The sequence below is a fragment of the Psammomys obesus genome, unplaced genomic scaffold (assembly GCF_907164565.1).
Source record: "Psammomys obesus unplaced genomic scaffold, mPsaObe1.curated_primary_1811, whole genome shotgun sequence".
Classification (NCBI taxonomy): Eukaryota; Metazoa; Chordata; class Mammalia; order Rodentia; family Muridae; genus Psammomys; species Psammomys obesus.
In genome coordinates, this window is record NW_026596109.1 from 16,083,904 (window position 1) to 16,109,270 (window position 25,367).

A 25,367-nucleotide genomic window follows, 5' to 3' on the forward strand; every position below is an offset into this window, starting at 1 on the left:
GGTACGTGGCCACGAGTGTGGCTCTTGCAAGGCGTGTACACATGTCCTTAGAAGAAAGCCGGGAAACCATCTAGAACACGGCCAGAGCACGGAAGTGCCATGTGCAGCTGTCCTCCGTGAGTTGCATGCTTGCCGAATTGTCATGGTGGCTCTCCTGAGAGGACAGAGAGAGTCCAAGCTTTCCTAGCCCAGGCCACATTCTCCATCATCCGTGTGACACTTATCAGGCACCTGTCAGGAGAGGAGAGGTACTCTTAGGTACCTAAGAGAGCCATGCAGGGCAGTATCTGCTCTTTCTCAGAAAATTGCCGTGGATGGTGCTGACATAGTCACCCCTCTCCCCTGCCGTGATGATAGAAAAAGACATTTTCTCCTTATCTATGGCTTTAAAGAGTTTGATATCATCTTCTCTTCCTCCTCTCTCCTAGAAGATTGTCTCCCTGGTTTTTGAAGGTCTGTATACTCTGAATCTGTGTCTTTCCCTGTTCTGGTTAAAGTTCAGGTACACTTGTGAGGGTCACTTCTGGGCTGGCCACGTAGACGGATTGTTAGCCTCTGTTGTCACAGTTTCCTTCTGCCTGCAGCCTACACTGAACTTACGGTCTTCTTTTGAGACTGATGTTAAGGCTCTTCAGCTGCCGTTCTTACGCAGTTCAGAAGAGCTGCTTGCTGGCAGTCCCTTGCTTTCCACATCTAAAAGGGTCTCCTGGGAATCTGGGCCCGGTCAACTTAAAATAAGACGTACGGTACAGAGGGGAGTTGCTTTGGTGCTCAGATTTAGCAGTTACAACATTCTTGCACTGAAGTTGGAGCTTATATGTTCTAAGGGTGGGTCTGTAAGATACAGTATAACTTTTATTCTAATTCTGTGTGTACTGCTTTTAAAAACAAAAATTCTATCAACATCTAAGTGACTGTGAGAACCAACATTTCCCCTTTCCTGACATTGTCTCATTAGTGAATGTAGTGTGCCTTGTTCCTGCCCGTGAGGCGCGCAGGCTGACTTAGTGGCCCTTAGACATGCCCATGTGGACAGGCCTGCTGCTGGCCTCTGCCTCCACAGGTGCATAGCTGCGTAGGGCTGTTGGCTCTAAAGAAGGGTGGCTGCTGGATGTCAGGGCCTTCTTAGGATTTCTCAGGGTTGTTTGCTTGCTTGCTTTTGTTTTTCAGGAAAAGATTTCTCGGTGTCACCTAGGCTGTCCTAGAACATGCTTTGTAGATGAGGGCTGGCCTCAAACTCAGGGATCTGCTTGCCTCAGCCTCCCAAGTGCTGAGATTATCTCTGAGTTCAGTGCCCCTGGTCTACAGTGAGTTCCAGGACAGCCAGGGCTACACAGAGAAACCCTGTCTCATAAAACAAAACAGCAACAAAAAAAGAGTGTACACCCGGCATGGTTTTTAAAATAAAATATTGAGAGAACATTCTTTTACTATTGCTAAGCAAAAGAAGATAGGAAGAGAGAGCCTCCCATCTGACTCAGCATCAGTCTGTTTTTTTTGTTGCCGATGCAAACTGAATTCTAGTATCACTTGATTATCCCTGAAGGCCTCTGGATTTAAAACCAATACTAGAGGATGTTTGTAGTCAGATTGGGAGTTTCAGGGGCTGTGGTGACACAAGCTAAATAAATATCTAAGCTTTCAGATCTATTTTCTTTTGTAAAGGCACTGTTTGCTGATAAAATGTGGCACAGGGGCCATCATAGCCTTCCCTGAGGGTTTGAACATGGAAGGGAGCCTCCTGCCCCAAGGAAGATTGCAGCAGGGTCCAGACACATGGACCTCTATCCAGCTCGATACAAAAATTCCTCTATTGTAGTCAGGGTCTCTGTCACTGTGATAAAATGCCATGACAAAAGCAACTTGGGGGTGACAGGGCTTATTTCCAGTTTACAGCTTAGACCATCGCCCAGGGATATCAGGGCAGGAAGTCAAGGCAGGAGGTAGAGCCAAAGTCATGAGGAGTGCTGCTTGCTAACGTGTTCCTCGTGGCTTCTCAGCCCACTTTCTTATAGCACCTAGGGTGTTACCAGCCCGGGGTGTCACTCACGGCCCCCGGTGAGTGACACACCAGTCAAGAATACACACCACAAGTCAGTCTGGTGGGGGTTTTCTCAGTTGACATTACCTCTTTCCAAATGACTAGCCTATGTCAAGTTGACATAAAAACTAACCAGTATGCTTGACCCCTGCCAACTTGATACGCGACACTTCACTTATGAAGCCATAGCCTTCCTTTCTTGTGGTCTTCAAAATGCCTTGGTAATATTAATATATGAACAGACTAATATAAAACAATAATATCAAAAGTCCCACAGTCTTTAAAAATCCAAACACTTAAAGATTTAATTTCTTTAAAGCATCAACAGTCTCTTTCAAAGGTCAAGCCTCTAAAATACCCAAAGTCTCCATATATCTATACTCTCTTTAGATGTCCATTAAAAAAATTTCAGTCTGTAAAATTTCAGTCTTTAAACTGTGCCTTCTTTCAAATAAAAAAAAATTAAATGCTTTCTTAATTCAAGAATGAAGAACCAAAGTACAGTCACAGAGAAATCAAAGTCCAACAGTTGTAAAAAGCTCAGTGTCCAGACTTCTGGGACCCACTCAGGATTTGCCGGGTTGCAAGGGGCTTGCAGCCAGCCACTGCACATACAGCTTGCCGCCTGTGCTCGTCGGCTCCACTCTGCAGCAGCTGCTGCCCATGCTGGGCGTCCCGTAGTATTGGCATCTCCATGCTCGGGCCTCCACTGGCCCCGTGTGAAACTTTGCCAGTAGCCTTTCCAGTACTGAGTACCTGAGTACTCTTGAGGTACTCAGGCTGCCCCATAGTGCTCAGCCTCCCTCACTGACCCCTTCCCTCACAGTCCTGGGTCTCCACTGCCGCTGAGTGTGCAACCTTCACCCAGGGCCTCTCACAGCCTCTGAGCTGCTCTCTGGGACCGCATCATGCCCTCAAAGCTGGCACCTCTGAGCTGTTCTCTGGGACCGCATCATGCCCTTAAAGCTGGCACCTCTGAGCTGCTCTTCGTGACTGCATCATGCCCTCAAAGCCGGCACCGCCTGGGATGACCCTTAAGCTCCAAGTCCCCCTACCAGCCTAAGTGGCAGTGCAGCCAGCTTTCAGCCACAGCTTCTTTATGCTGATCCGCAGGAAACACTTTTTTTGTTGTCCCAGCGAAGTGAAGGTTTTATTTCCACAGATTTTTTTTTAATGAACTATTTAAAAATATCTTTTCTATTGTGTTTATTTTATATGAGGGTGTATGTACTTACTATATGGATGTTAGTCAGAACTTGCAGAAGCCAGTTCTGTTCTACCATGCAGGTCCCAGGGATTGAACTTGGCAGCAAGTGCCTTAACCACTGAGCCATCTCACTGATTTCTGCAGATTCTTAATCTAAAATGTCACATACATAGACCCAACAGAAGCTTTGCTTCCCCTGAAGGTTCACAAGGCGGGCCTCCATCGCGTGCACCGCTCCCAGCATTACCCCTCGTCCCGAGTCGCTGTGGCCTGTGTCAGGTTGACGTTAAAACCAGCCAGTTGACCCTCTCACGTGGGTTGGTGTTGTCAAATTATTTTATGCCTTTGTTCAAACTCCAAGGAAGCTGAGGTAGATCCAGCACTTGTTATAGATCCAGTCTTGTTATAGGGACAAGTGGTGAGAGATGGAAAATAAAGCATTGGTGTTTGACTGCATGTATGTCTGTGTGAGGATATTGGAGCCCCTGGAACGGGAGTTCCAGACAGTTGTGAGCTGCCACGTGGGTGCTGGGAATTGAACCCAGGTCCTTTGGAAGAGCAGTCAGTGCTCTTAACTGCTGAGCCATCTCTCCAGCCCCCATAAAGTACTTTTATGATTGTAAAAACAACAGCCGTATTTGAGAAGGCTGGTCCCTTTTCTGTTACTTAATCCATGACTAAGTTTTCCTTTTATGAGTGTCACATGTCACCGTAAGCCTTTCAGCCATACAAACTGTCTTTGGTTTGGTTTTATTTTGTTTGGTTATTTGCTTTAGTTTGGTTCCGTTTGGTTTGGTTTGGTTTGGTTTGGTTTGGTTTGGTTTGGTTTGGTTTGGTTTGGTTTGGTTTAACACAGTCTTACTCTTTAGCCCAGGCTGACCTCACATTCAGCAATCCTCCTGCCCCACCCTTCTGTATGATCACAGGCACATATCTTCATACAAGGCTTCCTGCTCAGTGATATCTGAAGCAGTTTAATCTCAGAGCATGCTATGTTACGGCCGTGCTCACTCCCATGCCCACCCCCTCGAACTGTCATCTGGACTTGAACCTTCTTCATGATCTCATGAAATCTGCGTGCATAAGGCGAGGTTGTGTAAGAGATGCATTCAGACTCTGCCTGGTGGTTTTTCTCCCTTAAGGAAGGAATGTTTAAACAGTGTTTGAAATGGCTGTCATTCCATTACTTCAGAGAGTGTCAGAATACACATCTTGTTACCCCCAGTGTTTGTCTCTTTGCTTTTGTGGCATTTGCCTGGGATGCTGTGATGAAGGGAGTGAACCCTTTTTTCCAAGACCTTTGATTAAAGGCAAAACTAACTGCATTTTGCCACTAGGTGCAACTTAAATGACCCACTCCAAGATTTATTAACTCTCCTGTAAATAGCTGGAGTTTGAGGGTAAGAGCCTTTCAAATGTTCTTGATATTTCTTGATGAACATTTTCAGATGATTATTTCTTCAGCCCAGGTTCACTGAAGTCTTTCTGTAGTTTGTGATTTCTGATAAAGAATAGCAGTGACAAAATAGCATGCTTGGATTTTGTCTAGGTGTTAAAATCTCTTTATTCATGGAAAGCTACAGAAACTCAACTAAGAAAGAAAAAAAAAATTCCCTGTGTGTGTCAGACATTTTAATGGTTGTGTTGTTTTTATTTGTGATATTCCTTTTTGTTTTTTGTTTTTGTTTTGGTTTTGGTTTTGTTTTTCAAGACAGGGTTTCTCTGTAGCCAGGAGCCCTGTCTGTCCTGGAACTTGCTCTGCCTTCCAAGTGCTGGGATTAAAGGCACACACCCAGCTATTTGTAATAAAATTCTTACAGCCCTGGGATGGGGAACTTTTTCTTTCGGTGTTTAGGTGGATGGTAGCTGCGATGTCATGAACTGTCAGCACTCACTGAGGGTGTGTGGCGCACGCACAGATCTCTCTTCCTCCTGAGGAAGCTTCTGAGTGTCACTCAACACTGTGGGCTTCCTGAGCTGTTCTTGCTCACTTCCACCGTTGGCTAGCAGGACTTTCCTGTCCCTAGGCTCACAGAGTAGAGAATTGCTTTGAGAATCACAGTGGAAGCCCAGCTCTCCCTGTGAGCCTCCAGTTCGGTTAGCGGAGGCTAACTGAATTTGAGAGTAACTGACTGTCTTGCCTCAGCTCAGTAGCACTGTGACTACAGGCACGCCCCACCTTGCTGCTTTGTGTGGTGCCCCAGAGAAGTGCTACTGCACGTCTGATGCGCCAGGTAGGACAGCACTCCCCTGGCTGAGCTGCATGTGCAGCCTCTGCACTTTGTCCCTGCACTTTACACCCTTAGTGTAGCCCTTCTTTCTTGCAAGGGTGACCAGGAATGTTAGAGAAGTGTCTTTGTGGCATATTGTTGCCTTCACCATTGAGCCTTCGTTGCATTAGTAGCCCTTTCTTGTCATTCACCCTGCCATTCCAGTCTCTGGAGACTTGTGCCAGTGACACAAGAAGGACATTTGCCAGCAACTTAGGATTCAGACTGTGCGCACCTGATTCTCATTCTGTTTACCAGGTTCAGCAAAAACTTCAAGCTCTTAAAGGTTTGGGGTTTTGTTGGTTTGTTTTACTTTGGTTTTTTGTTGATTACGCCATCAAGAGTAGAACTGAATAAGCCTATGGCCCCATAGGTCAGAGATTTTTCATTTGTGATGTTTGGTATGATGACTTCCCAAGATGGGAATTTATCAGAAAATATTTCAAAATATTCAAGCGGGGTATGATAGTGCATGCATTTAATTCCAGCACTCAGAAGACAGACACAGACCTCTCTGAGTTCAAGGCCAGCCCTATCTAAGGGAAAAGAAAAGATCTCTACATGACTCATTTTTACTAGCTGTGTACTTTGTGTGGGGGGGTATGTCGTCTGGTGTGTGAGTGCCTGGGGCTTGCGGAGGGCAGTGGATCCCATGGAGCGGAGTTACAGAGGTTTGTAAACTGCCATACGGGGCTGGTAATGGAACTTGGGACCAGAAAGCAGCCAGTGCTCTTAATAGACCTTCTCTCTGGCCCAGTGATTATATGATATGTTTTTTTTTGTTGTTGTTTTTTTGTTTTTTGTTTTTTAGCCTTGTTTCCAGTTACAAGTTTCTAGAGAATAAGTTTCAAAGTCTTCCACATTGTCAGTAACAGGGTCTTATGCACGGTGCACACTCAGATTTTCTCTTCTGGAATTAGATGCATTTAAATGTTTGCAGTGATTATATTGGCCTATTGCATGTTATTGACAGGTGTTTGGGCCTCTTTTGTACCTACTATGGCTTACACATTTGGGAGATGCTAAAATTTTTCCATCTTGCCTCTGTCAAATAGTTACAAACTGTAAGCAAACAGTTCTTAGGACATATAGAAACCCAGGGAAGAAATCCACTTATAAATTCTACATTTGATTATTTTTAAATTATTTAATTCTCTTGACAGACACAGGAAGAATCGAGAGGCAGCCAGTGAACTTCTGATGAGATTAAAGGACAACCGAGATCTGCAGAAATTCCTCCAAGACTGTCAAGAGGTACACTGCCCATCAGTCATCCCGTGTGCTTTCCAGCCAGCGTGCATTTGCAGAGAAGCGTTGAAATGTGAAATTAATGAAGCGGGAAGTCCATGAGTTACTGGTGGTTGTGGGTTAGCACCCCTGTTAGTGCACTTGGAGGAACTGTATTATCAGTGGTTTAGCTTGTCAGTTCATTTGCAGTTTAGGATATTATAGAGTAGGGCTGTATTCAAGTTAGCTACCTGTGGCTGTTTCCTTGTAAGTTAAAATTCAGAGCACAGTTCTGGCAGACAACTGCTGGCTACCACATTGGACAACACAGATACAGATACTTTACGTCATCTCAGAAAACTCCACTGAGCAGTAATGTCCAGAAATACCCTGAAAAGCTTTTAGTATTGTTTTAACTCTTTGAAATATGGTACATTTAAAGACTGTGGAAGGAAAGAACTTAATAAGTACTGGAACTGTCTATATTAAAGCAGAGATATGGGGCTAGAGAGATGCTTGGTGGTTAGAGCACTGGCTTGCTCCTCCAGAGGATCCATGTTCAGCTAGGCTCACAGCTGCTTGAAACTCCAGTTTCAGGAGATCTGACCCCTTCTTCTGGCTTCCGCATACACTGCCGGCATATGCTACACAGCTGTACATGTAAGCAAAACACACATAAACATATAATAAAAATGAATAAATCTTTTAAAAAAACCAAAAAATTTAAAACTATAATTCAGATGTCTTCATTTCAGACCTTTGGGGAGGAGGAACTTAGGCCAAGTGTTGCTCTGGATGTCCAAAACCAAGGTTTGTTTTGTTTTGTTTTGTTTTGTTTTTATTTATTATGTACCCAGCGTTCTGCCTGCATGTGTGCCTACACGCCAGCAGAGGGCATCAGATCTCATTATAGATGGTTGTGAGCCACCATGTGGTTGCTGAGAATTAAACTCAGGACTTCTGGAAGAGTAGTCCGTGCTCTCAACCTCTGAGCCATCTCTGCAGCCCCCAAAACCAAGTTTTAACATGTGGCATTAATGTCATGATTCTCCCCTGATAAGTGCATAAACAAACTTTGAAAACTAAAGTTGGCCAGGAAGATGTAGTCTCTCTGCAAGCTAGTTGGGGAAAAGCATGTTAGCAAGCTCTACATGTTTGAGTTCATGAGCACGTCATATTTCTTCATCTGCCAGGGAACGGTAGTGGGGTTCCATCCTCGCTGGTTTATTAGAATAAATTCCCTTGGAGCCCAGAATGGGCTGAGGAGCATCCACAAGAGGATGTAGGGACCTGGGGGCCAAGGGCCAGGGTGGAATTGGTTTGTGTGCTAAGAATATAGTTTAACTTGTCATCAACACCCTGTAGCTATATGTTCAAAGAAATAAAACAGACGTGTTAGATCCTTTGTGACAAAAGCAATTTGTGTCCATTGAAGGGACTGTGAACCTTACAATATGTTTTGTCAGATAAACCTTAAGAAGAGAACCCCCTAAACTACATTGCTTACATGTCAGCTTTTAAGCACCCATGTTAGGGATGCTGCTTCTGAGTGTCAGGGGCACATGAATAACCCTGTAGAGAAGACATGCACTCAGACAGACTCATGTTCCAAGAAGACACACAGAAAGTGGGCTCTGAGGAGAGCTTGGACACTTGTGGGTTCTCAGTACAGGAGGGAATTGTGAAAGGATGTGCAGGAGAAAAGCTTGCACATTGGCTTGTGTCACAAACATCACTTGATGTTGAAACAAGCATCGCTTGAGACTGCATTCCTTTACCAGAGAACTGATGGGCTCTGTTATGCTCACTTTTATGGGATTACCCCCCTCTTTCTCTCTCTCTCTCTCTCCCTCCTCTCAACTGTGTCACACTGTAGTTTAAACTGGCCTGAAACCTGCGTCTCCTCCAACTCCCCAAGTTCTGAGGTTATGGGTATGAGCCACTGCCCCAGTCTTGCTCCCACTTTTACAGGGCAAGTTGATAAAATAAAATTGATTGGGGTTGGGGATTTAGCTCAGTAGTAGAGCGCTTGCTAGGCCCTGGGTTCGGAAGGAAGGGAGGGAGGGAGGGAGGGAGGAAGGAAGGAAGGAAGGAAGGAAGGGTAAAAGAAAAAAGAGAAAGAAATTGATTGGTGAAACCATGGTCAAGTCCAGGCTAAGTCTGAGAAAAGAATGCCAAGGAGTAGACAAATGAATGTCGTGGGGTAATTAATCCCTGAGAAGAGCCTGCTTTTAGCTGGCATTTCTAGCACTTTGTTTTTTAGTAACCTGGGCACAGGTTTCGTAAATAGAAAACTATGGAGAAAGTAAAGTGACAGTACTTCCCAGTGGATCACAAGATGCTGGTTCTCGGTACCCTCCCCCAATAGCACACACATTCATTATAAACCAGCATTCCTGAGTGAATGCCAGTGACCTTCAGGCCGGCCCAGGGTTCCTGCAGAATTTCTCTGAGAGAAAGTAGGTTCTAATGGACAATGTTGAGATATAGCTCCTCCTGTTGGAGCTTATGTTGAGGAAGTGATCTGTAGTTTCTCTGGGACTATCATACACATCTCCCTGTGCTTATGTCTTGTTCAGCCACTGCTGCAAGATTCCTTAACTTTGGCACAACCACAGGGACTGCTGAAAGTTGGATGTCCACACAGCATATAGTCAGCATGGGACAAAATTTAAGTCAAGTTTGGTGGTTTCAAGACACTGTAGAAGTACGAGTATATTACTCCCCCAAAGTGTCACGCATTCTTGCACTGCAAATGTCCATCATTCTGCCTCATTTAAATATACCCAGTTTAAAGCCTTTTGAGAATAGAGGTTGTATAGACCATCCTCATATTTGACTATGGTTTATGATGGTAGTTATTTGCAAAGCACCCAAAGGTCAAATTCAATTCTGTTACTGACTGTTCATGTTCAAGGTCCAGGGAATTCAGGGGTTTGTTTCCTCCTCCACACCCAGCCCCTCCCCACAACTCTCTATCTCTCACACACACACCCTTTCTCCTGGGTGCCTTGACTAAAAGGGGCAAGAATCGTGAGACCTGACTTTCTTGCCAGCCCCATAAACACGGGGGGCGGGGTGCAGCCATTGCACTGGAATGCAGTTAGAACCGGGACCCACTTGCTCACCTCATATACCCATGTGGGGAGCATCTTAATTTTCACAGTGTGGTTTTGGTGGAGCGTCCTATACAGGTGATCTGAAAGCTGTGGCAGACTGGTTCATTCTCTTGCAACTGTCTGAAGTGGAGTTGGTTTTGTTTGGTTGGTTCTTCTTGTTTTGTTTTCCCAGGAAGGCAGTACAAACACATCTGGCACAGGACTGAGGTCAGTGCTGAGCCTTGTTCAGTGACTGAAGCATTTTCTTATTTTTTTTTTTTTTCTGTCTGCAGTGTTCTTTTCAGCAGAGAATGAACATATTCTGACATGACCTTTCTGACTCACTGAACTGGCTAGTTAGTTCCATAGACCCACAGCACTGTGTTATACTACATGATTCCTTATCTGTAGGACAATATGTTAAGCAAAGAGCACATTGGTTGATAATCCTGATTTTTGTGTAGTGTTTTCTCCTTTAAAAAATCCCACTTGGGTGTTATGGATAGTGAAAATAAGTGAATGTCCTTGGCATGTTGAATCAACAAGTACCCTCCATTGTGGGAGACTACTTTGGTATACTAAGGAATTTTTATCATTTGATTTTCTTTTATCTCTTTTCTTCTTAGATGGATGAATGGCCATAGTATTTCACATTTTAGACACTTAGATTGCTGGAAAATAGTTATATTCTTTTAAAGTAGAAAATATACTATGCTTATTGTTTGAGCAATCAATGATCTTTGATTACAAAGGATTTCATTTGAATCTTGCCCCCTCTGGTTCTCCTCCATGAAGAATAACATGGGAAAGATGGAGCCAGTACCTATCCTCATAGCCAGCAGTTCTCTTGTGATCTGCTTTGCCCTCCTTGACATTTTATAAAGAACAGACCTGCCGCTGTTAAAGCAAATATGTGGGTAAGCCGATCCCAGCAGCATCCAGGGTGTGAATGAAAGGCTTTGGGAACACAGAGACTTGTGAGGGCTTCTTTGCCCTCATATGCCATTTATAGACCTTGAGAAGTGAAACCATGACGATGGTCAGGTGCAGACTCACAGTGAGCAGTGATGACTTTAAAGTAAGCTGCTCACTGTCAGCCAGGTGAAGCGAGATGTCCCTGAATACACCTGTGGTCCAGCTGAGTATGGATTCCTATCTGTGTTTCTGGCCTTGTCACTGTGTCCCAAGCAGGCTGACTTGGGATAAAAGCCTGAATGAGATATGGGTCAAGGCCTGGTGCTTGGCCAACTCCTATCCCAAACCTCTTAGAACTCACTTCAGTCTGTCAGCAGCTGGCAAACTTTGTATGGCTTTGCACAAGTATACACGGTTGGTCTCAGGATCAGGTTCTGTGGTGTGTTCTTATTCTGAATGGAAGGTCCCTTAGAGAGCTAGAGGCTATAGAAAAACAAGCAAAGGTGATTTACAGTTGATGGACTTGAAGAAAGGTGCCGTGGCTGTGTTAGCTCCACAGTGTGCAGCTTGTTTATGTCCTTTGATGTTCCCACATCTACACCCAATAGATAAATGAGCAGCTTTGTGGGGTTTGGTTTTGGGGGTTTTCAAGACAGGGTTTCTCTGTGTAGCCCTGTCTGTCCCTGGAACTCACGCTGTAGCCCAGGGTGGCCTCGAATTCATAGAGCTCTGCCTGCCTTTGTCTCCTGAGTGCTATTATTCAAGGTGTGTGTCAAGGCTGCCGTGTAGATTGTTTTAAGTGTATGGTTGACAGATGAATTAAATGACGGTGACAGTTAACATGTGATAGTTGTCACAGGTATCTGGGGGAGAAAAAAGCTTGTGTTTTAAACTAGTTTGAACAAAACTGCAGTCACAGCCTTTTTTGGGAAAGCTGGGCAAGAGTGTTGAGTTTAGAAGTTGCTTCGGAACCTTTGTACTTGTAGATTTAACGTTAGGTCCACCATTTGTATCAAACTTGGGTGCAAGATGGGTCAGAGGTGCAAAGCAACCATCCGGCGTTCTGTCGACATGGGAAGTGTAGTACGCCACTAATGTAATCCTTTCTGGGATTACATTCTGAGAAAAAGGTTAAGTCTTTGATGACAGTTCTGAAAACTTCTTGCTCTTCTACCCTAGCTGTCCCTCTGGATCAATGAAAAGATGCTTACAGCCCAGGACATGTCTTACGATGAAGCCAGAAACCTGCACAGTAAATGGTTAAAGCATCAAGCGTTCATGGCAGAACTTGCATCCAACAAAGAATGGCTTGACAAAATTGAGAAGGTGGGTTAAGTATTTGGTGAGGCCTGTCCCCTCATCCGTATCTCCACACTGCAGCCTTGGGGAGAAGAATGTGGGAGAGGGAGGAGAGGAAATGGAAATGGATGCCTTTCATTTGGGCACTTTTAGAGCCATCTGTCATCACTGACAAAAGTTACACAGCCAGCAGCAATCCTCCACTTGCACTTAACAGTTTTTTACGTCAGTCCCCAGCAGGGAGAGAAGCAGAGACACAACATGTGGCCCGGTTTGTCTTCCAGTGACTTCCAGGCGGTCACTGGCTACTGATGGACCATGAGTCTGTACCCTCCTCGCCACCATTGACCATAAAACTGTTGCTTTGTGGCCAGCTTTGTTTATCAGATGCAGCTGCATAAACTTTAAACTGATGTATGTTCTAAGTTTCACATGTGTGGTACACACATGCGCAAGCATGAGTGACTGCTATACACTAACTGTGGTAATGTTTTCAGTGTGTGTTCACACAGGCAGATTTCGTGCAGTGTAATAGGAGTATGAGTTTCTCACCGTCCTTTCTCTTCACTGTCAGACTCCCAGAGTTAAAACAGTGTGTTCTGTTTTGTCTTTGAGGAGTGAAGTTGTAAGTTACTAACCGTGAATGTCCCATTGCCCCGGTTAAAACTGTTAGAACACACAGCACTCATTGTTTACACCCCCCAAACCATAGAATATACACACAAGACCACTGTTGATTTTACTGAGCAGTGACTTCGTGGGTCGATGTGGGAGCTGGGGAGAGAAAGGGTAGTCACAGATGAAATGTCTCATTTTGTTTTCTTCCAGCAACATGTGTTCTCTTGCACAGTGTTCCTTTTTAACCTCATTGGTTTGTGCTCTCCAGGAAGGAATGCAGCTCATCTCAGAAAAGCCAGAGACGGAAGCTGTGGTGAAGGAGAAACTAACTGGTTTACATAAAATGTGGGAAGTCCTTGAATCCACCACCCAGACCAAAGCCCAGCGGCTCTTTGACGCCAACAAGGCTGAGCTCTTCACACAGAGCTGTGCAGATCTAGACAAATGGCTACACGGTTTGGAGAGCCAGATTCAATCTGACGATTATGGCAAAGACCTTACCAGCGTCAATATTCTGCTGAAAAAGCAACAGGCAAGTGGACAAGACAGCATTCTGCCTGGGCTATGCCTGCTTCATGGCTCTCATCTTCACTCTTACTTAACAAGAGTCTCTACTATTCCTCTTTCATGGGAACATATTTCACCACCCAGAGAAGTGCTTGCCCTGACAGCAATGGCCTTTCCAGAGTCAACTGGAAAGACTATAATTAGTGAAACTGTTGAGTGTCTGTGCGTGGGAATACTTTTTAACATTTTGTTGATGAGTATTTTAAACATTCAGTGCTTGCATGAAATACTCACCTATATGAATAAAAACATCTTCTTTCTATAGAATATCTTAGATGGTTGAACTGAACTGTTTGCTACTGACTCTGAGCTGTACATTACCTACTTGGTAGATGGTAAAGGAAATAAAAGGTTTTTTTGTTGTGGTAAGTGATTCTGAGGGCAAGTGAATTTATGCTGAACTAATGAGAAGACAGTTGTATTAAGAGTATATCATTGGGAACTGGAGAGATGGCTCAGCTGTGAAGAAAAACAGCTGCTCTTCCAGAGGCTCCAGGTTCAAGTCCCAACACCCACATGGTGGCTCATAGCTTTGCCTGTGGCGCACACAGACATGCATGTAGCAGTGGTTTGATCTGAGCAGATGGCTCAGCCAGTCAAGTTGTTTGCCTGGCACACCTAAGGATGCACTTGTAATCTGTAGTGCTGGGGAGGCAGAAACAGACCACCTAACCAGCCTAATTGATCAGCTCCAGGCCAGCAAGGCCTTGTTCCAGAGACCGTGGGTGACATTCCTGAGAATATCACCCATATTTCTCTACTGGTCTGCATATGCAATATGCAACAGATAGCTACACAGCCACAAGTATGCACACATACCCTTTGGGTAAGTTATTGGGGTTTTGGTTTGTTTTGGTTTTTGTTTGAGACAGGATCTCTAGCCCTGGCTGTCCTGAAACTATGTATGCCAGACTGGCCTCAAACTCAGAGATCCACCTGCCTTGCTTCCTGAGTGCTGGGATTAAAGATGTGCGCTGTCATACCCAGCTATGCTATTTTCTTTTAAAGACACTAGTGGTCAGATTTTTCCAAAGGCTCCTCTCCTAACTTTGCAGTATTTTACAGTCCTAAGCCCAGCATTTATCCTTAGAGCTGGTCACTGCCAAGACAGTCTTGGCTGATTGCCGAGCCTGGTTTTGTCATCCAAAGGGACATTCACCCTTTTGCTACAAGGTTGGCTACTTTGCTCTTACAGTTTAGACAGGTGTGTTTAGTTGTAGCTGCTGCCTTTTCCTGGGGAGGTTATGGTTAGCCCAGATGCCAGCTCCCTGGTGTATGATGACCTGAACTCGCTTAGTAGACCAGGCTGGCCCCAAACTCACAGAGATCAACCTGCCTCTATCTCCCTGATAGAGGGATCACAGGCGGGCGCCCCTGCACCCAGTAAACACTTTGGCTTCCACTTCTGCCTGTTGTGTTCCCTCACTGCCTAGCTGATTCTAGGAGCTGGCGTGCGCACTGGTACTCTGTTGCTTGGCTTCTCCACTGTGTAAGTTTCCATTCTTCAGTCCGGTCTTCCACTTCAGCTAGTACTCATCAAAGTGCAGGACAGAATCTCTGTGTTTCCTCTGGCTCTGATGCAGTCTTGCTCCTGCAGATGCTGGAGAATCAGATGGAAGTGCGGAAGAAGGAGATTGAGGAACTCCAGAGCCAGGCCCAGGCACTGAGTCAGGAGGGCAAGAGCACTGATGAGGTGGACAGCAAACGCCTGACTGTGCAGACCAAGTTCATGGAGCTTTTGGAGCCCTTGAATGAGAGGAAACATAATCTGTTGGCTTCCAAGGAGATCCATCAGTTCAACAGGGATGTGGAAGACGAGATTGTGAGTAGCCCCCGTGTCCTGAAGCCCGTGGTTACTTTTCTGTTGTCTTACCTAGGACCACGTCGCTGAACTGAGCCCCCGTAGCCCATCTGCCATGTCCTAGTGGTCTGCCCCTCACATGCAGATACAGCTCTCTTCTTTCTGGCATTCTAAAGGCACTCAGGATTTTAGTGCCACTAGAATAGAACTTAAACTAACCATAAGGCACACAGTGTGTCTAACGCCAAGAGTGAGGTAAGTTTGGAAGACTAACTACTGCCTATTCAAGAGGAAGCAACTGTATGCCCTGGCAGCCCTGTGAGGGAAGACTGGGCCTCTCCTCCTCGGAGCGTCCCTTGTCATCCTTTTGCTCTTACTTGGACCATTTATGTGTTCTTCCATGTGCTCCTGACCAGTGCTTGCTTTGAATTCTCCCTAGTTGTGGGTTGGCGAGAGGATGCCTTTGGCAACTTCCACAGATCATGGCCATAACCTTCAAACTGTGCAGCTGTTGATAAAGAAGAACCAGGTAAGCATTTCTGCCTAGGCCAGCTGTGTCTGATAAATGAGTGACTCATAACACAGAGGAAATGAGTGAGCTTTGAAGGTTTCTGAATTCTACTTAGTGCCAAGAGTTCAAAATAAGTACCAGGCCATGGTCATTTAGCAAACTGTTTATGCCTCTTTTGGACAGACACTCCAGAAAGAAATCCAGGGACACCAGCCTCGCATTGATGACATCTTCGAGAGGAGTCAAAACATCATCACAGATAGCAGCAGCCTCAATGCTGAGGCTATCAGGCAGAGGCTCGCTGACCTGAAGCAGCTGTGGGGGCTCCTCATTGAGGAGACGGAGAAACGCCATAGACGGCTCGAGGAGGCACACAAGGCTCAGCAATACTACTTTGATGCGGCTGAAGCAGAGGCATGGATGAGTGAGCAGGAACTGTACATGATGTCTGAGGAAAAGGCCAAGGTGAGAGGAGCTTCCCAACTCCCATGAGAGGAAGCAGGGGGTATGCCTCAGAAGAGAGCCCTGCTCAAATCCTTTTAGCTGTTAGCTACGCAATGCCTTTGTGACAAATTTCACCAGCTCCCTGTAGGTGCTGAGGCATAAAGAAAGGCATCAAAAACCTGGCAGCTGTTTCAACTGAAGTCTGGTACAAAGGCTAAGTATTTGACACATGGCAGGCCTAGAATGTAACATATAGCCCAGACTGGCTTCAAACACATGATCTTCTTGCCTTAGACTGCCTGCTAAGGATTATAAGTAGGTAGTATGTCTAGATATATCTAAACGTCTTATATAATATAGAGATTTTATTTATACATACTTTATATAGATACATATGTGTGTGTGTGTGTGTGTATGATATACATATATGCATCTTTTTGTTTGTTTGAGACAAGGCTTTGCTAATGTACCCCTGCCTGGGCTGGCCTTGAACTCACAGAGATCTACCTGCCTCTGCCTCCCAAGTGCTGGGATTACAGGCGTGTCCCACCGTGCCCAGCCCGTTTACTTTTTTAATGGAAGTCTTCTACATACAAAATGCTTTTAAGAAGTACATTAAGGCTGTAGATTGTTGTCATATACACATAACAGACAGGTTTTTAGCTAACTGAGATATATTAGACTTTCCCCTAGGTTTCTCTGCCTTAGAGGGGCCTTGGTCACACTGCATGTTCCCCATCGTGGAGGCCTCCTTAGTCCCTGGTAGTGCTCTCAGATGTATCTGTAGCCATATCATACTGCTCTGTCCTTTTGTGCCACCACCATGAAGTTAATCTGTCACTCGAGGCATAGTGTCTGGCTCTGGTTTTGATAGTCTCGTTGTTCGCAGGATGAGCAGAGTGCCGTGTCCATGTTGAAGAAACACCAAATTTTGGAACAAGCTGTGGAGGATTATGCAGAGACAGTACACCAGCTCTCGAAGACTAGCCGGGCCCTGGTGGCTGACAGCCATCCCGAAAGGTGAGAGGCCATCCAGGCTGCTGATTCTTGAATGAAGGTGTCTTACTAACCTACCCCAAAAGAAACTGGCAGAGCTTATGATGCAAAAGAAGTTGTTCTTGCCAGTTAATATCTCATGTTGGCTAAGACCCAGTTGAAAGATTAATAGTGTCATAAGTCAAAAGTATATGTTGATCAAGAGAGGTGATGGAAGTATGTTCTTGGGTTGAAAAGTCATCCAGTTTAGGCCAGGTATGGTGGTGCACACCTTTAATCCCAGCACTTGAAAGCCAGAGGCAGATCTCTGAGTTCAAGTCCTCCCTAGTTTACATAGCAAGTTACAGTCTAGCCAGGATTATATAATGAGACCCTGTCTTAAAAAAAAAAAAAGTCAACTTGGGAAAGCAGTGATTTAAGGAGACTCAGAAAAGAGTACCTAGACCTATGAAATAAAATGGCTCTCAGAAAAACCAAAACAACAGCACTTCCTAATTTTTGCATAATTACTCAGAAAACCAGAGGGAAAACAAGCTAGGGTGTTGACTCTTCTGTTTCCTGTGCTGCTGTGTTACCTTGAAGAGAAGAGGACTCCTATCAGGCTTTCTCAGAAACCACCTTTTAAAGCTTGAGAAAGGAAAGGAATTGGCTTTGCATCTTGTTTATCCAGTGTAAGACATGTTGGGAAAGGTGAAGTCAGTGGGTCTGTTGGTTCATGAGGTCCTTAAAGTGTGTATAATCAGATTCTCAAGGAAGAACAGGCAGCCATGAGTCTTTCTCCCTCATCTCCTATCATAAGATAGAATTCTGGTGAGAAATTCAAGGAAGTGGGATCCAGTATCCTTAGTTACACCCAAGACTGAGGAAACAGGAGCAGCCAGAGCCAGGTCTGCCAGCAGCAGAGAGCAGCACAGCCAGAGAAGACCCTAGTGGACAGTGTGTACCGTCTGGCAGTGAAAGATGGTTATTAATGCAAAATATTGGAAAATAAAAGTGCGGCCTTCGTTTGAAATTGAGGCTCTTCAGAATTTTATTTTTTAGACAAAATAGGTTAAACAGAAGCTGCTTTGGGGAAATTTGATGTAACGTATTATCTTCACTCATTTTCTCTGGAAGAAAACATTTGAGGTCCTTTCCTCACTGCTAGCTCTCTTTTTCAGTGAGCGTATTAGCATGCGGCAGTCAAAAGTCGATAAGCTGTATGCTGGCCTGAAGGACCTTGCTGAAGAACGGAGAGGAAAACTTGACGAGCGGCACAGACTATTCCAGCTCAACAGGGAGGTGGATGACCTGGAGCAGTGGATCGCCGAGAGGGAGGTGGTCGCAGGGTCCCATGAGCTGGGACAGGACTATGAGCATGTCACGGCAAGTGCCTGGGGCAGAGGGGGCGGTGTGCAGTAGTAGGTGACGGTGTGGAGGCCGCCAACACTCCTGGGCTGTGAGCAAACACAATGCCTGAGACTCACCAAGGGCCATGGGTGTGGCTTCAGGTTGGCGCTTTTGTCAGGTGACTTTGTCATGGGTTGGCTTGCCTCTCCATAAAGGGACAAGATGTTCCACAGTAGAGATGTGTGGTTCTTGTGGCCTGGATGTCAACCTGTGCCTCCCACTTAGGCGTTTCCTTCCAGCAGCGTTCGTGTGATGTGGTGTGAAACCTCCACAGTGCTCTCAGTAATTTCTTAATGTGCATCCCATTCCAGATGTTACAAGAGCGGTTCCGAGAATTTGCTCGAGACACAGGAAACATCGGGCAGGAGCGCGTGGATGCAGTCAATCATATGGCAGATGACCTCATCAACTCTGGACATTCAGATGCTGCCACCATTGCGGAGTGGAAAGATGGTCTCAACGAAGCCTGGGCTGACCTCCTAGAGCTCATTGACACGAGAACACAGATTCTCGCTGCCTCCTATGAACTGCATAAGTTCTACCATGATGCCAAGGAGATCTTTGGCCGCATCCAGGACAAACACAAGAAACTCCCTGAGGAGCTTGGACGAGATCAGAACACTGTGGAGACTTTGCAGAGAATGCATACCACCTTTGAGCATGACATCCAAGCTCTGGGCACTCAGGTGGGTAGAGCTGCCCAGGGCAAGGGAGTCTCCATTTAGAGTATCTCTGTGCGTCTTGAGCCTCTCTATCCCTTGGCTCCTCAGAATGTACCTGAAATGATATCCAGATTAAACACACACACACACACCCCATATACACATGGGAAAGAACAGTTCTGATTTTGTCACACTTGCAAATAATGTTAAATGAACATGCTGGTGTTTAAATTATGCCGATGGCACATACAAGCATATGCAAGTTAGGAGGCCTCAGTGCAAGTTCCTGTTACGCTAACGTGAGCATCAGGACCATTTTGAAAATGGTACCTCATTGCTTTCCACCACCATCCCAAAAGAGAATCTGTGCTTTTTTATTTGAGTATTGCAGGTTTATTTTTCTGCATTGATAGCTTTTATTAATTTTTTAGGTTAGCATACAAAGTGATGAATCTCATGGAGTTTTGAGGAATAGGTGTTTTTATCTTTTGTTTACATTACTCCCCTCTCCTCCACTGCTCACCCCATGTTCCCTGACCCCATTCCCTTCCTTTCCCCACTTCGGCTTTCTTGTCACTGTGTATTCTATTCTTCTCATCTCTTTGGCTTTCCTTCCTACTAGAGACTAAACCCTGACACTTTAACAGGCCTGATCTTTTAGCCCCGGCACTATATTAAGTGGCTAAACTCTAAAACTGTGGTGCATGGATGTTGGCAGAGTAAACAGTGTAGCAGTGAGACTCTGGCCTAGTCACTCTAGTTTGCCTTCTAATCTCTGCAGTTTCCTGACTAGTCTTAGATCTTCCAGTTGAAAAATAATTGTGTCTCCCCCACACCACCCAAAAAAAAAAAAAAATTGATGTTCTTAAAGAAGAAGCAAATTTTGCCTAAATTTTTTTAATCCTGGAATTCTGTCAGGAATTCTGTTCTTACTTACTACAAGTGAGGGTCAGCAGAAGGCCAGATGGACTAGGTTTTGACCGTGACTGTACAGTTCCTCTTGGATATGGATGCAGCGTTGCTTGCTATCTTAGGATCAAGCAACCCGATGGGAACATGAACAGGCAGAATACTTACCCCTCTCCCTACCAAAAAGGCCCAGACTTGGCCCTGCTGGATTCAGTTGCGTATAGAGTGTGTCAGCATCAGCATGCGCCGGTACTTAGGACCTACTGTGTGGAGGGATCCTGCTGACTGCCATTATCTTGTGACCTTCATACAGATTCTTAGTTTTGGCGCTCTCTGTGGCTGTGAGTTAATTTTCCTCTCTATGCCTCAGTTTCCCGATGTCCCAGTTATTGTTATGTAACACATGCTGAGGGAAAATTTTGAGAGGCCTAGAGACAACTAAAAAATAGGTCCTTCTCATTTATAAAAGCATTTACTTTTAGAACTGTAGGAGGCTTAAGATATGGTAAGACCTGTTCCTCGTTTTTTCATTAAATCCCTTTTCCTCATGAAAATAGGCTTAATAACCATAGAACAGAAGCCAGCTCCTGCAAGTCTGCTGGACTCCACCTACCTCACCATATCACTGCAGAAATCATTTAGAGCCATAAGAAGGCCCCTCGGCGCAGGCTCCTAGTCTTGCTTGGCTGTGTTCTCTTGTGCCAGCTTGACCTGCCACCGTTTCCATTCCACAAGAGAGCAAAATAAGTGGGATGGGAGGAGTCGGTGCAGTAACAGTCTTAAGTGGCCAAAGCAGCGGCAAATTGTTGTGTGAGCTTCCATTGCGCTAGTGTCTCCCACCTGAGAGAGCCTATAAAAAGGTAACCAGGGGCACAAGAAATGATGATTAGAAAGAGAGGAAAGTTGATTTTGAAGTAATTTTGTACAACCAGCTCGTGATAATCTTTACCTGTCTTAATTGTAATTTATTATTAGAGACTGCTTCCCAAAGATTCATAAAATGTGAAAACCAAATCACAATGCAATCAAATCCCATTGATTCTTTGTGTATCTTTTTCAGAAACTTCATGTTCTTGCCACCACTTAAAGTCTTTTTATACAGTTAAGAGTCAGTAATCCACCTTCTCCCAAATAACATGGTGTCCCCATCTCATTGTCTCTGAAAAATCCTCATTTCACATTTCCCCAGCTACCTCCCTAACAGCCATCACTTGGAAAGGCTCATTTAGGACTATAGAGTTTGGTCACAGTTTTATCACCAGATGATTTCAGACTGCTGATACGTTCAGTGTTTCATAGTCAACATAACGAAAATGGGCACCTGAGTATAAGATACTCAGTTGGGTGTGCTGGAGCACATTCGAGTCCAGCATCTGGGAGGCAGAGGCAGGTGGATCTCTGAATTTGAGGCCAGCCTGGTTACACAGTGAGTTCCAGGACAGCCAGGGCTACATAACAGAAGAAAAGTATAAAATTGTCACTGGTCTCTACTAGAGTGGCAAACCTCAACTGTAACTTAAAGTGATAGTCTGTTTTTCGCCCTTTGGCCCAAGAGGTAGAGCGTTAAGCATACTGTTACACGTTTAAAACAATGTTTGGTGTGTTGTGGGGGCATATGCCTCAGGTATACATGTATAGGTCAAATGACAGCTCTGTGGCATTGGGCCTCTCCTTCTGCCATTGAGTGTGTTCTAATGTTCAACTCATCAGGCTTATATGGCAAGTGCCTTTACCTGCTGAGCCATCTGTCTCACACACACACACACACACACACACACATCTTTTGTTAGGTTAGGGTCTCATGTAGCCCAGGCTGGACTGGAATTCAGTATATAGCTGAGGATGACCTTGAACTCCTGATCCTCTTGCCTCTGCTTTTCAAGTTTGAGGATTATAGATGCGTGCCAACACACCCAGGCAGTCAGGGTGTTTCTATCTTGGAATATATGGAGATGTGTCCCTACCCAACACTGTCTTCATGGTTCAGGCCACCTCTGGAGAACCTTCCTTAGCAATCCCGTCTGTTTCTGTGGCATTTCGTTTGCTTTATTGTTTGAACAGTACTTAGTAACATTCAGGGGTTTGGAGTTTTATGACTTGGCTCTATCTGGTGAACTAGAACTTGTCAGGGGTCACAGACCCAACAACCTACCCCACCCCTCGTTGCTGTTTATGTGAAGCGTAGGTAAGGAAGGGAAGGGGTGGTAGGCAAGGCCGCAGCAGTGAAACCTGCCCTCTCTCCCCTGCAATTCACAGGTGAGGCAGCTGCAGGAGGATGCAGCACGCCTCCAGGCAGCCTATGCAGGGGACAAGGCCGATGACATCCAGAAGCGGGAGAACGAGGTCCTGGAAGCCTGGAAGTCCCTGCTAGATGCTTGTGAGGGTCGCAGGGTGCGGCTGGTGGACACGGGAGACAAGTTCCGCTTTTTCAGCATGGTGCGTGACCTCATGCTCTGGATGGAAGACGTCATCCGGCAGATCGAAGCCCAGGAGAAGCCACGGTAAGGCTGCCAGCCTGAGATGTGGACGTTGAGAAAAGAGCTTCCGCTACTCCGGTTGTCTGCCACCCCGTTGCTGTCACCAAGGAGCCGTGGGTGTGGCGCCGTGTCCCCAAGCTCTCACTTTCGAATCCCCGTGTTGGACACTCACACAGGCCTTCCCACCCAGGCTTTTTCGAGTTATTTTCTGCATATTTATTTGTTATAGTAAAAGACACTGTTCATTTCCATCTATGTTACAGAGCTGATGTTCACTCTTGACATTTGTTTCAAAAGTGTCCTAAACCTGAAATGGTTGATGTCTTCCCTTTAGTTTGGCTTCATTCAAAACAATGAAGTTTAGTAGATAAATAGAGGCATACATTACTAACAGTTCACCCCTGCCAGCTCCTCCTGTCACCGAGAAGTGACATTCTTCTTGTGTTAAGAAGGAGCTGTATCCTTGACCAGCTTGTCGATTTTGCTCCTTCAGAAAATCTAAGCTGCCTCCCACCAAGCTCATATACACATGTGCACTGTGGCCACAGAACCAGGGCCTTATGCATGCTGAGAAAGCATTCTGTTGCTGAACTACTTCCCCACTGTGATCTTCCCCTACCCACCTTCTTCTTAAAACAAGCTCTCACCGAATTGCTAGGCAGGCCTTGAACTGTACTCCTTCTGTTTCAGCCTCCCAAGTAGCTGTGTTACAGGCTTAAATTTTTTTTGTAATATCTTATTTTTGAGACAGCATCTCAAGTACTCGCTAACTGTACTAACTCAGGCTGGCTGTGAACGCCTGTCTCTACCTCTGGACGTACAGATACACATCACTGTGCCTGGATGCTTTTATTCTCTTGTTTTGCTTTGCTTGTTGAAACAGGGTCTCACGTGATAGCCAAGCTGGTCTCATACCTAAAATCCTCCTGCATAAGCCTCCCAAGTGCTGGAATTACAGGCGTGTCCCTTGTTCCACATCTGGCTTTGTATTTCTTTCTATCTCAAAGACATCAACTATCAGCTGTTGTTTGTGCCTTCTTGAAGGAGTGTGTGTCTGCATTGCATTTAAGGATAAAGATGTGAACAGAAATCTAGTCGTTTCCCTACAAGATACCTTTCTTGGAGTGTTAATGGAGGTAGCTGGTCCTGAGTCAAATGTTACTAAGCCTTAGTCCCAGTGACCTCAGCCTGAGTTTGGGCTATGCATCAGCCCTAAAAGGACAGTTAGGCTGGCAGTTTCCTTCAAATTATGTGTTCAACACCTACATATTTATTTGAAAAGCTTGGTCTCTTAAAGGAGATGTTACTTTTTTAAAGGGATGTGTCCTCTGTTGAACTGTTAATGAATAATCATCAAGGTATCAAAGCTGAAATTGATGCTCGGAATGACAGTTTTACGACTTGCATCGAACTTGGGAAAACCCTGCTGGCAAGGAAACACTATGCTTCTGAGGAGGTAGGACACTGCTTTGCTTTGGGCCATGACATGAACTTGGCTGGTGTCAGAATTTCCCACAATCCACACAGCTTGGTTCCAGGACCTCTCTGAATGACAGAATCCATAGATGGTTAGATACCTTATGTAAAATAGCATAGGGTTTATTCATAACTTCAAAACATCTCTAGATCCCATGTAATTCCTAACCCTGGGTAAATCATTAATGTACTATATTAAGGAATGACAAAATTCAAGCCCACATGGTCAGTGCAGTTGGAGTTCTTGGAGTTCTTTGTAATATTTTCGTTCTGTGTAGTTGTGTGCCTACTTCAGCTGGGTCTGCTACACACATGCCAATGAGCACACTTCTTTACATCATTCTGAAACTTGCCTGTCTGCATGGAGTAATCCTTATATGAAACTGTAGGACCCGAACCAGTAATTGTTTGGCCAGAGATTATTTTTGAGGGTCCAGGTATAAAAATAGGCTGACCTCCTCATTGGACTGCTGTGGTTAACACATAACCCTGTGTTGCATTTGGCCTCTCTGTTGGACAGTGCAGGCTCTGTTAGGGTGATGGCACTGATGTCCCTTGTGTGACATCCTTCACAGGAATAGATGTCTCTCAGAGAAGCCGAGGTTTTGCCAGTGTTACTGTCCTTCTCTTCAAAACTGTTACTGTTTCAAGAGCCCCAAAGTCTAGTGAGGCAAAGCACAGTTCACTACCTCCCTATAGGCAGCTCTGACTAGAACTCCCACCACTTCTGCCAAGACATGAAATACACACATAAGCTAGTGCTTCTTACCTGAGGGGAAACTAAATTTTCATGGTCAAATCGTCCAACTGGGAAAGACAGAAGGTTGCAGTGTTTTATTAAGGCCCTTGTTTTTGTGCAGATCAAGGAAAAGTTACTGCAGTTGACGGAAAAAAGAAAAGAAATGATTGACAAGTGGGAAGACCGATGGGAATGGTTAAGACTGAGTAAGAACTACATACTTCCTTTATCTTTCTGTTCTTTTTAGGTACCTGTGGACAGCATACAAATCATTTCTTTAATTAATGTGATATTACTTAATGATTCTAAAAGTTTTAAATGTTTCTCAGTGTATTCGTGCTCAATACTGTTTTTTAAGAAGTTCTGGAGGTAGGGAGCCTATAGAAATAGCTCACAGGTTAAGAGCACTGGCTGCTCTTCCAGAGGTCCCGAGTTCAATTCCTAGCAACCACATGATGGCTCATAACCATCTATAATGAGATCTGGTGCCCTCTTCTGGCATGCAGGTATACATTATTTTACACATTATATATATATAAATAGATCTGAGAGAGAGAGTAGTAGTTCTTGGGGGTGGCTAAAAAGATGGCTCAGCAGTTAAGAGCACTTACTGTTCTTCCAGAAGACCTAAGTTTGATACCCAATAATCATGCCAAGGCTCATACCTCTTATAACTTCAGCTCCAGAGCGTCTCACTTGTCTGGCTTCTGTGGGCACCTAT

General features: G+C 45.0%; 1 protein-coding gene across 4 annotated transcripts in view; it reads left to right on the forward strand.

The window, feature by feature from the left end:
* Sptbn1 (spectrin beta, non-erythrocytic 1) overlaps nt 1-25,367 on the forward strand; it is a 169,192-nt gene that overhangs the window by 131,721 nt on the left and 12,104 nt on the right. For all 4 annotated transcript variants that reach the window (XM_055628921.1, XM_055628919.1, XM_055628920.1 and 1 more), the window contains 12 exons: nt 6,682-6,772; nt 11,938-12,084; nt 12,944-13,207; nt 14,840-15,064; nt 15,483-15,572; nt 15,738-16,019; nt 16,888-17,018; nt 18,155-18,359; nt 18,695-19,069; nt 22,211-22,455; nt 23,749-23,887; nt 24,768-24,852. In XM_055628921.1, the coding sequence (XP_055484896.1) occupies nt 6,682-6,772; nt 11,938-12,084; nt 12,944-13,207; nt 14,840-15,064; nt 15,483-15,572; nt 15,738-16,019; nt 16,888-17,018; nt 18,155-18,359; nt 18,695-19,069; nt 22,211-22,455; nt 23,749-23,887; nt 24,768-24,852 (2,279 nt within the window). The remainder of the gene's footprint in view (nt 1-6,681; nt 6,773-11,937; nt 12,085-12,943; nt 13,208-14,839; nt 15,065-15,482; nt 15,573-15,737; nt 16,020-16,887; nt 17,019-18,154; nt 18,360-18,694; nt 19,070-22,210; nt 22,456-23,748; nt 23,888-24,767; nt 24,853-25,367) is intronic.